General features: G+C 47.0%; 1 protein-coding gene across 2 annotated transcripts in view; it reads right to left on the bottom strand.

The window, feature by feature from the left end:
* Nucleotides 1–8,549: 8,549 nt before the first annotated feature.
* HOMER2 (homer scaffold protein 2) overlaps nt 8,550–11,912 on the bottom strand; it is a 29,440-nt gene continuing 26,077 nt past the window's right edge. For both annotated transcript variants that reach the window (XM_079698865.1, XM_079698864.1), the window contains exons 5-7: nt 11,241–11,351; nt 9,979–10,059; nt 8,550–8,769 (exon numbers count right to left, since the gene is read on the bottom strand). In XM_079698865.1, coding sequence (XP_079554991.1) covers nt 8,581–8,769; nt 9,979–10,059; nt 11,241–11,351 — 381 coding nt within the window. In that variant the 3' untranslated portion in view covers nt 8,550–8,580. The remainder of the gene's footprint in view (nt 8,770–9,978; nt 10,060–11,240; nt 11,352–11,912) is intronic.

Genomic DNA, 11,912 nt, shown 5'->3' with positions numbered 1-11,912 from the left:
TGTGAAATAAGATTATTAAAAATATGGAGGTAAAGTTATCATCACTACTCAGAACTATTAACTACATGAAAAAGGCAAAAGAATTAACAATAACAACAACAAAACTATTAAAATGAAAGGAAATTCAGTAATTGGCTAGCTACAAAATAAACAAATAACCAATTGCCAAGTTAAACAAACTAGTAAACAACCACAGAACTCTCTATGCAGAGTTAAGAAGAATGAGGTAGATTGATATGGTACTGACAGGAAGATGTCTAAGATCTATTGCCAAGTGAAAAATACAAGCAGCAGAAGAGTTCTATCATATGGTCAAAATGATAAAACATACTTTAGGAAAAGAAGATTTGAGGACTATGAATCAACTGTTGACTGTTTATCTTGGGGGCAGAAGGATTTTAATTATGGGGGACTTTCAGTTTCCATATTATGTTTTTTCATAATGCTTCCATTTACACAGCTTTTGTTTAATATTTTAAATTAAAAAATCAGGGGCTTCCCTGGTGGCGCAGTGGTTGAAAGTCCGCCTGCCGATGCAGGGGACACGGGTTCGTGACCCGGTCCAGGAAGATCCCACATGCCGCAGAGTGGCTGGGCCCGTGAGCCATGGCCGCTGAGCCTGCGCGTCCGGAGCCTGTGCTCCGCAACGGGAGAGGCCACACAACAGTGAGAGGCCCGCGTACCGCAAAAAATAAATAAATAAAAAAATAAAATCAATGGATTTAATTTTCATTAAAAAAAAAGTAGTCATGTACCTTTATACTAACAATAAGCAGTTGGAAAATATAATGGACAAAAGAGCTCATTTACCATAGTAACCACAACTACAAAAAATTACCTGTACTAGAAAAAATATATTGAGGAACATAATACTTTATAAATTTACTGAAATGAAAGGTTAAATATTATGAAGATGTTAATTCTCTCTATAGTTACCTATAAATTTTACACAATCCAATTTCCAATTCTTCTAAATGCTACAAAATGATCCTGAATTTCTTTTGGAACTGTCAATATACAAAAAGTACTAGGACATTTTTGAAGACGTTTAATTAATGGGGACATTTAGTCTAAATCTGAGATGATCAAACTATGTGGTACCAGTGCCAGAATGTACACAATAGAAAGTTCAGAAGTACGCTTAAAGAAATATAAGGATTGAGGGCTTCCCTGGTGGCGCGGTGGTTAAGAATCCTCCTGCCAATGCAGGGGACACGGGTTCAAGTCCTGGCCTGGGAAGATCTCACATGCCACAGAGCAACTAAGCCCGTGCGCCACAACTACTGAGCTTGTGCTCTAGAGCCCGCGAGCCACAACTACTGAAGCCCGTGCACCTAGAGCCCATGCTCCACAACAAGAGAAGCCACTGCAATGAGAAGCCCGTGCACCGCAAGGAAGAGTAGCCCCTGCTTGCCGCAACTAGAGAAAGCCTGCATGCAGCAACGCAGCCAAAAATAAATAAAATAAATAATTAAAAAAAAAAAAAAGAAAATGCTTTCTAAAAAAAAAAAGAGGGGCTTCCCTGGTGGCGCAGTGGTTGAGAGTCCGCCTGCCGATGCAGGGGACACGGGTTCGTGCCCCAGTCCGGGAAGATCCCACATGCTGTGGAGCGGCTAGGCCCGTGAGCCATGGCCGCTGAGCCTGCACGTCCGGAGCCTGTGCTCCGCAATGGGAAAAGCCACAACAGTGAGAGGCCCGAGTACCGAAAAAAAAAAAAAAGTATACATATATATATATATATATGTGGATTGGGTATATAGTGAAAATGGGATTTTGTATCAGTAGAGAAAGGATAGATTTCCCAGTAAGTGATGTTGGGGTAATTTAAAAAATAAATTCCACATGGATCATAGATTTAATTGCTTAAACAAAACAATAAAAGTACAAGAATAAAATATTGGTGAAAATTCATACAACCTTGGAATCAGAATTGCAAAGATCTTCAAAAGCATGACAGCAAAGGCAGCAACCATAAAGGAAAAGGTAGATTTGACTAAAAAAAATTTTTTTTAATCTAAGCCATATATTGAACTTTTAAAAAATAAATTTATTAATTTAATTTATTTATTTTCTGGCTGTGTTGGGTCTTCGTTGCTGTGTGTGGGCTTTCTCTAGTTGAGGTGAGCAGGGGTTACTCTTCCTTGTGGTGTGTAGGCTTCTCATTGTGGTGGCTTCTCTTGTTGTGGAGCACGGGCTCTAGGTGTGCGGGCTTCAGTAGTTGTGGCACACAGGCTCAGTAGTTGTGGCACACAGGCTTAGCTGTTCCGCAGTATGTGTGATCTTCCCAGACCAGGGCTCGAACCTGTGTCCCCTGCATTGGCAAGTGGATTCTTAACCACTGCACTATAGGGAAGCCCCAAATACATGCAACTTTTAAAAAATAATATTTATAGGGAGAAAAAAAAACTTCTTAGAAATCAATGAGAAACACAAACACCTTGTGAGAAAATTGGCCAGAGAAGACGAATAGGTAAATGACAAAAGAATATAGTCTAATAAATATGTTGGCTAGGAGGGTCACACTATCATCAAAATATGCATATCAAAGCTAGCCCCCCCAGTCCCCATGGGAACACCAGTGTGAAAGAGGGGAATCGGACATTCTCACACATTGCTGGTGGGAGCATAATTTGGTATCATCTTTCTGGAAGGCAATTAGAGGCAAGATATATTAAAAGTCCCCAACATGTGCATACCTTTTTGTTAGTCAGGATGTGTTACACTGCAGTAACAAAATAACCCTGACATCCCAATAGTGTAACACTTAAAGTTTATTCTTTCTTCACAGTACACGTCCACACAGGTGGGGAGGGGGGTGTCATGATGGGAGAAGGGGAGCTCTCCACACAGTCACTCAGGGACCCAGGCTGACAAAGGCTCCAGCTGACATAGGCTCCAGCCCTGGGACATCACCACCTGTGGGGCAAGGCAACAGAAAGACTGGAGACCTGCACGGGGGCATCTCACAGTCTCAGCCTGGACGTTGCACATGTCACTTCTGCTCACACTTTATTGGCCAGCATTAGCACTAGGACCCTGAGTGACTATAGGGGATGGTAAGTGGCATCTCCTGTGTGCCCAGGAGGGAGAGGAGGAGACGGAGCAGTGCTTGTAGCACCCATTACACTTTTGAGCCAGCAAGTCCAATTTTAGAAAGTTATCCTAAGTAAATATTCTAAAAAGTTCATGAAGGTGTTAGAAGAAAGGATTTCCATCATATCCTTGAGTACAACAGTATAAAACTGGAAACAAGTACCCAAGGTACAACTTACACAGATGTTAAAAATGATGCTGTTACATATTTCTGACATAGAAATATATTCACTATAGTGTAAAAGGGAAAAAAGCAAGTTATAAAACAGTATATGTATAATAATGTATAATATGATTGTATCTCATGAAAAAAGTAATAAAACAGCTATAGATGCATAGAAAAGAAGTCTGAAAAGATATATACCAAAATGTTAACAGTGGTTATAATCAGATGGTGTAATAACAGGTGATTTTTTTCGTTTCTTCTTAGAAAAGTATATATTATTTATGTACCAAAAAGGCATTTGAAAAGGGAAAAGAAAAAAACAACAGTATTCTTGGGAGAGTCCACTTATCCACCTCATGCTAATCGTTAAATTCTTACATTTGATGCAAGAAATTCCTAATTGTCTGTCACACCATAAGACATTGCTACAACAATTTATTTAAAGTTAGGATTTTATATTAAAAGTGGTCCATAGGGTAAGAACAGTGACACATTCCCCACAGCTGCGTATCATCGGACCTGTCAGTCATCCGCCAAAATGTCCCACAGTCTGGACTCCACCGTGGTTTCTCTGGGCTCCTGGCAGGTGCACCGGGGGTCTGTGTGGCCTGGGGGGGGCCACTCTTCACAAGGCTCTGCATTCGTCAAAGAGAGTAGGGCACTGTACAATTCCACTCAAAACAAAAGACCCACAAGCTCTTCTTCTCAAAGATGGATTCCAGAACATAACATCACCGCCAGGATTATTAAAGACTCCTCTTAGCTATACATATATTTTTAAATTGAAAACCCTTCCTTGTCGTTTCTCCTGCTTCCCCCTGCTGCTTCCTCCCCCAATACACACACACACACACACACACACACACACACACACACACACACACTCCAAAGTTCACTAGACCATATCATCTGGCTGCCAAATTCTTACCATAATCACCTTCTTCCTGGCTGGTGTTTAAAGAGGAACTGGAAAAACCCATATTCTTGAGATAGGTGTATGAAAAAGACACGTAAAACAACACACATTTTTATACAGGATTCCCTCTCCATGCCGTCACCCCCACCATCCCAAGAATATATATTTATTTTTGGGAAACTATGTATGCAGAAATTGGAATTCTTTTAAACCATGCATGTCATTTAAGAATATGTATGGATGTTGATTTGCAGGCTTCTAGTTTAAATCGCCAGCGCTTCAAAATCCAGTGATCTTTCGAGTGAATAAAAGAACCCATAGCTTTTAGATGGACACATGGCACAAGAGCCACTTTCAGCGATGAGCTGAATGCAGCGGCTGGCTCTGTCTTAAAGGGCAACCTCTGTCAAGCACCTCTGCTAAGTCCCATCCCGGCTGCCTGCCTTCTAAGGGAGCACCTGGCCACACCTGACGTCCCTGGCACACCCTGTGGTTGGCTTTGGCTCTCACCCAAAGTTGCCCCCGATTTCTATAGAAAAGCAGTCTTGCCTATAGAAAAGGAGTCCTTTTACAACCGGCTGATCGTGACGCCTCTGAGTAGCACTATATCCCACCCTTTATTTGATGTTTTATGTCAAATGTAGTAAATACTGGCCAGGCGTTAGCTAACCACCGTCCAGGCTGTGCCCGCGGGCCGCCCAAGTCTAGAGGTGTCCATGAGGAGACTGCAGGATGGAGACCAACTGCCCGCTGTGGACAGTCCTCCAGGGGGCCGGTCAGGCGCCACTCAACCTGCTCTAACCACTGGCTGGTCTACTCCCTCCCCAGTGCTGGCTCCTGTCTGGGAAGGGGCTGGGCAGTGACGGGCAATCCCCCCACACCCCACCTGCCCCCCATCACTCTGTTTACTGCTCTGCCATTTGGGGGCCTCCTGCTTGTTTGGAACAAACTGCTCTGCCTCCACGAAAGCCATCAACGAAGAACTCAAAATGTGTCTCATCGTTCTGGCCTCTCAAAGCACCAACATCATTTTAACCAACAATCTCTTGGAAAGATCCCTACAAAAGCAGAATCATTCAAAAGTGGAACTTATTGCTGTAATGAATGTAAATGTAATTCTGATTCATTCATTTATAAGTTATCATTTGCTGTGGACATATGTTAAAACAGTATAACTACAATGTGCTCTTATCAGGACACGAGAGTGTTTTTTTCTTGGCACCCGAAGGTCACTAAAGGGAGAAGAGAGCATGACTCGTAGAAAGACACTGGACCAGGGTTCAGGAGACCCAGATGCAGCCCACGCTGCTGCTCACTAGCTGGGTGACTCAGGGTGAGTCACCTGTCTCTGCTTCCTCTGCAAAATGGGGAATGATCTCTGCCCCATTCTCTCACTCAGCTGAGGTCTAAAGTGACGGCATGCAGGGGAGTGTGGAAGGGAGGGAGTGTACAAGTTCTGGGTCTCATGTGGACGTTGGCTCTCTTTCAAGGCCTGACCACACTGTCCCAGCCTGTCACTCAGGTGGTTTTCCATTCCCGAGGCACTAGGAAGACTTTATCTCCCCTTGCCGCTCTCAGCTGTATCACGCATCCAGTGGGTCTTTACTTGGAATGAAAATTATTTTTAAGGATCATTATGGTTAAAGGATTCCAAATTTTCCATTGCTTTTTTTAGGCCCCAGGTTTCACAGATGCAAAGGAAAAAAAAAAAAAAGCTAATTGAGGTTCAGGCAGCCAGTCTTGGAGATGTCCAATCAGGAGACATCACTTGGAAACAAAGACGCAGTCCTAGCTCTAAATCCTCCAGCAGCATGACAGGGCTGGGGTGTTTGTGAGGCAAGGGTTATGCCCTGCCTGCACTTGGCTTCAGATCACGACAACCAAAGGGCATCAGTGCTGAGACTGGAGCTGGACGTCCTAACAAATGAGGGCTTGGCTCAAGGGAAACTGGGATGAATTCAGCGGGTCATTCTCCTTATATCCCGAGGCTGTTAGACAGGGCTAGCCTCTCGACAGACTGTCTAGGTTGTCCCCAGGCCTTTTTTTTTTTTTTTTTTAAAGAAAGTAAATGAAGAAACATTAAGACCTTTAGAGAAAAGCAGAAGGAACTGAAAGTCCAGGGCTTTTGTAAAGGTGTGCTTTCCCTGCTGAGCCCAACTTAGCTTCTCCTTTAGAGGAAACCCTGCTGCTCTTAGCTCCTGGGCTGCATGGTGTAAAGCTGGCTGGGGCCACATAGTGTGGGGCTCTCAGCTCCTCACCTACTGCCTACAAGGGCTCACCAAACTCTTCCACGGTCGGTGAGCAGGGGTCATGGGTCTCAACTGCACAGGGACACAGCAGCCCACTGTGGTAATGGCTCTACCGCTGCCACCGGTTTCTCCAGTCACTGCCCAGAATGTGCAAGTGGCTTTAGCAACTCTATCCTCCAATGAATACGTCATCTGAGCACGCTCCAGTCAGTCAAGACGGCTCCTTCTGGATGAATAAGCTGCCTCATAGACAGGGGTAGTGGGCATCAGAAGACCCAAGCTGAGGTTTCAGAATCCCAGTGTCTGCTGCTCCTGGGCAGGTGGACTGGCCTAGCCTGAGAAGAATCCTCTTTAGCCCACTGCTGGGCCACAAGGCCAACTCACGGTCAGCCCAGCTCTCTAATCTCCAGGTCAGTAGGGCGGCTACCACTGTCCTGAGAGCCATCTGGAGCTCCAGGGAAAGGGCAGGGCCAGCAGCGCCCAGTCACAAACCAGCAGGAGGGCTGACCACGCTTTCCATTTCCATCTGCCACTAGCCCAGCGAACTCCACCAGAGCTGCCCCACTCAGCCTGCGGGTCTCCCCTACATGTCCTGGTGCTTTCCCCATCCCAAATAAGACCTCCCTGCTCAGGGAGATGGTCTCAGCTACATGAAAGAGAGCAGCAGGACTTGTAAAGTCACCCTGGGGCCCGGGTCACATCCTTGTGTACCCTACCCACCTCCTCAGGCTATTTTATTGTTTATCTAAACAATTCAGCAGGGAGCAATTCTAATGTGTGAGAAAATCCTTCTAGAGGGGGAAGTTCTCTTAGTGGTTCTCAAAGTAGGTAAGGGGGCAGCAAAGCCTCCCCCTCCTTCAAAGGGATTTAGAAATGCCGACGGCCAGGGATTCAGACCATCTTGCCATGCATGGGGCAAATGAAATGGCCACTGGCCCCACTGAGAAACTCAGTAAGAGAGGAGAGGTCCATGGCTCTGGTCCCTTCCTTAGCAGGAACAGGGGGAGGCAGACCTGGGCAGAACCCCTCTAAGGCCAAGGCTCAGCCACTTTGAGCCCACTCTTTCCCTCATGGGCCTGTGTGATTTCTTTTTCAATTGTCTAAACCCAACAGAGGATCCCACCCTAGATCCCAAGCCCTGGGCAGCCCCTATACCAGGGACAGTCAGTGGTCCTAGAATCCCTAGGCCACAGGCCTCACCCCTGGAAAGGAAGGGTGGTCTCAGTGTCAGAGGCCCCCAGGGGCAGAGCACCATGGATGGGCTGCTGGGGGCGGCGGGGGGCGCCTCAGACCAGCTCCTGCTGCTTCCACCGCCACCCTCCCGGCCCCAGGGCCACCTGAGCCAACCCACGGGTCTGTCCACAAAGTCACATACATGCCTGATAAGGACCCAGTGCACCAGGATGGTGGACTGTCCAACAGGGGCTTGATGGGGGATGTGATGAAAACACTAAATTCTGTTTATATGTTTAATTGAACAAATATTTATTAAGCACCTACTCTGTGCCAGGCACTGTGCTAGGCACCCTCGCTGCGTGCTGTCCCCACAGCACAGTAACCTGCTCAGAAATTAAAACCAAGAAAAGGAACATTGTCGCAACCCTACAAACTGGGAAGTGGGCGGAGTGGATGCAGGCGATTCCCCTGCCAGAAAACGCCTCCACCAGAAGCGTGTTTTCTCTCTTGGGACAAGTCTCTACTAAGTGGTTGCTTTAAAGCACCTCTGTATATACTGAGAGGAAAGCTGCTATCACCACGCCCCACGCATTGGTGCCTGGTGGACATTCGAATACTCTGAACGCTACTCAAAAAAAAGGAGTTGGAAAGGGTATTCATACTTGAATTAGAAAATCTTTTTTTTCCAGTTCATATGGTTGCAACAGCCCTTAAGAAAGATATAAACATCCCTGCCCTGACTGCGTAAATGTTTAAGGTAGACCTAGTTCTGGATTCCTGAGTCAGAATCGTCCAGTTGTCCATGACCTCGCAAGGCCAGAGGAGCAAGGGGAGGTTTCTATTCTGGAGAGGAGAGAGTGGACGGCAACCCTGGTTTGGAAACATGACAAACCGCACCTCCATTTACAGAAGCCACGCGAACGGGAGGACGTTCTAGTGCTACTCCGTGTCACACACACCCTGGGGACTCACGCGCAGCCCTAGCTGTCGGTGCCCAGCTTGGAGAGGCCCCGGCGGAAGTTGTGCAGGTCATCGATCTTCCCGTCCAGCACCTCCAAGAAGCTCTTCAGCTCCACCTTCAGGTGGCGCTGGCGGTACTTGCTCTCCTCGATGTCCGTCTTCAGGGAGCGCACTTTGTCTTCCAGGTTCTGATTGTCTTTCTCTGCTGCCTGAAGCAAAGAGAGAGAGAAAGGAGGGTCTGGGGACAGAGCGGGAGGAGCCCTGCTGAGACCTGCGACAGCCAGACTGTCCGTCCCCCTCGGGCGGGCCTGCCTTCCTGGAGGTGTTAAGTGTCCTGCCCCCACCCCCCTAGCATCAGGTGTGTGCCCCTCCTTCCTGCTGTTCTCTGGCAGAGGTGCCAACGGCCAGCATCTCGCCTTAAAATGATGCCCCCACAGAGAACACACAACTCAGCCTCCTGCCCAAGGGAGCCTGGTGCTAAGTGATCCTTTCACAAAGTGCCCAGCAGAGGAAGCCTGAAATCCCAGCACATGGAGTTTTCAGCCCCAAGCCCAGGGTGGTCAGCAGAGGCCCCCTTCGGGTTCCATTCTGGGAGAGAGTGAGAAATAGCACAAATGGAAGAGTGACTTGTTTCTCCCAGTTCCACTGAGAAGGCGAGGCCTCCTCGGCCCCAGGCCAGCCCCTGGCCGTCAGCGAGGGAGGACCGGCCGTGCCAGACACAGGGACAGTGGGTCTGTGCTCTGTCCATCCCGTGGTGTTGCCATGGAGACGCTGAAGCTCCCAATGGTGGGACCGCTGTGAGTCCAAATAAGAGCTTTCATCTTACAGGCATAAAATGAGAATTTTTGAATGGGTGTACAAGAACCAGTTACTAATACCAAGGTTGTGTATCTGAACAAAGTGCTCTCGAAGTGAGGAGAACCTCGGAGGTGGAGGAGAACCTCGGAGGTGAAGGAGGACCTGAAAATGCTCCTTCAGAAATGGAGCAGGTGGATCAGAAATCTGAAGCCAGCAGGGTGGGGGGGCGGAGGGGGGAGCCTGTCCAAGGTCATGTTCAAGGTCACTGGCTGGGGAGGTACAAGAGCCCCTGGGTCTTAGGCTCTCAGCCCTCCTTTCCATCCCCTGCTCCGCACCCTTCTGTGGTTCTGTAGGGACTTCTGTGGGCAGGAAACAGTCACCTACACTATGGTTATGCACAGGACACCTTCATATAAGTGGAAAAAACAGAAGACAAACACTGCTGAGTCTGCACCCGGGAGCAAAGCTGGCATCTGGCATGTAGTTACGCTGGCTTTTTAGGAATACAAAGTCTCTCTTCTTTACCAAGCCAGGCGTGAAAGGGAGAGGCCTCGGAGAAATGGGTAACACAGTGGATGCCTTCTCATCTGAGCCCAGGTGGACGTGCTCCCCGTCCTTACCTCTAACTTCTCAGAGACGTATTCACACTCTGACATGAGCTGAGGTATGATTTCACTTTGTTTTCGGAGGTCTATCAACTCCTACAGGAGACAGAAATTGGAAAAAGAATGTGAAAGCAAGTCAGATAAAATGTATCCTTGAAAATCCCCAACTGCTGCATACAATAATGGAAGCAGCTTTTGGAACCTGTGTTGTCCGCGTAAATAATAAAGGCGATGATGTTATACTTAACACACATGAGGTAATTCTAAAGGCTGAGTATGTTCCATGAATTAATGCATGAAGGCTGAACACCACCATGAAAAGAGAAGTATGATTCCTGTTTTGTAGATGGGGAAACCGAGGCTGAGAGAGGATCGGTAACTTGCCCATGGTCTCCACCCTCTGTATACAGTAAGTCCCCTACATATGAACATTCAAGTTGCGAACTTTCCAAGATGCAAATGTGTGTTCACATGTCCAATCATGTAAGTCAGTTAACGTGTCTGGCGTACATTGTCACGTGCGTGCATCCTCTACAAGTGGTTGTGTGTTTGTGTACTTTACTGTACAGTACTGTATAGAGTACAGTACTACAGTATCTTTATTTCTTGCCTAGGATGTCTGGAAGCAAGCGTAAAAGCAGCAGTGATGTAGCTGGTACTACTGTACTTTTCAAAGTACTGTACTGCAAGGTTAAAAATGTTTTCTTTGGTTTTTGCGTCTGTTTTTACGTATTATTTGTGTGAAAAGTATGATAAACCTATTACAGTACAGTAGGATACAGCCGATTATGTTAGTTGCATACCTAGGCTAACTTTGTTGGACTTACGAACAAATTGGACTTACAAGTGCACTCTTGGAATGGAACTCGTTCGTGGAGAGGGGACTTGCTGTACTTAGCTGTCCTGTCCCCCAGAAAATAAATGACTGTGTGACAGGGGGTTCTCACTGCATTAATTTGACAGCAGAACACAACTTCTGATAAAAGACCACCTATGAAAGTTTCCGAGTGCTTTTGTGAATGTTCAGCTCCCTCTTGGATCTGAGAGACTGACTATAGAATAAGTACAACAAGGAGGCTGCAGAGGGTAATGGTCAGGCCTTTGCTCTGGACTATCTGTGCCTTGGTGTAGCTTTTGGCTCTGTCTCTGTGCTGAGGTCTGGGCAGCTGCCAGGGCCGGTCACATGCCCCACAGCTGCCTGCCGTGTCCCTGGGTGGAGATCACCCGCCAAGGCCTAGGGGACGCCGAGCAGCACCTCTCAGAGCCCCACTACCCACCGTCTCCTTTTCTCGGAGTTCCAACTCCAGCTCCTCAATTCTTCTCTTCAACTGGGTATTCTTCTCCTTCTCTCTGTTTATCTCGCTGCACTGCTCTTCCAGCTCGTCAATCTTTAATTAATATCACATGTTAAAGCAGGGATGCCAGTTTACTTTAGTCATTAAACAAAAGATCACCACAGCTCTTTTAAAGTAAACCATAAATTAACCCACTTATAAATTTTTCCTTGTGGCTACAAACTCACTCCATGGGGCTCCCCCTGGGGTGTTTGCTCCTGCTGGCACAGGATGCCCTCATTTAATACCAACAAAGCCACAGAAGTCACAAAACCTGGCTTCAGTATGCTCTGGGCCTCTGGTTTTCTCTCACAGTCACAGGACGGTAGCTTTAGGTTTGCTTTAAGGATCTGTCACAAGTCGGGGCCAGACGTCCCATGAATCTATCTGCTGCTTCGCAGAATGATTGTCACATCATTTTAATCATGCCCTGAATGATTCTGTTGCATTTCAAGGGGTTAAGCGAGCAGGGTAGAGAACCGAGCAACTCTGTGAGACAGTGGCTACCAACTGGGACTCGATGACATTTCAAACGTTTTAAATCAAGATGACCTTTCCCGGGCTTCCCTGGTGGCGCAGTGGTTGAGAGTCCGCCTGCCGATGCAGGGGATGCGG

This window comes from Hyperoodon ampullatus (assembly GCF_949752795.1).
Source record: "Hyperoodon ampullatus genome assembly, chromosome: 3".
Lineage (NCBI taxonomy): Eukaryota > Metazoa > Chordata > Mammalia > Artiodactyla > Ziphiidae > Hyperoodon > Hyperoodon ampullatus.
This window is presented reverse-complemented; position numbering and strand designations above follow the sequence as displayed.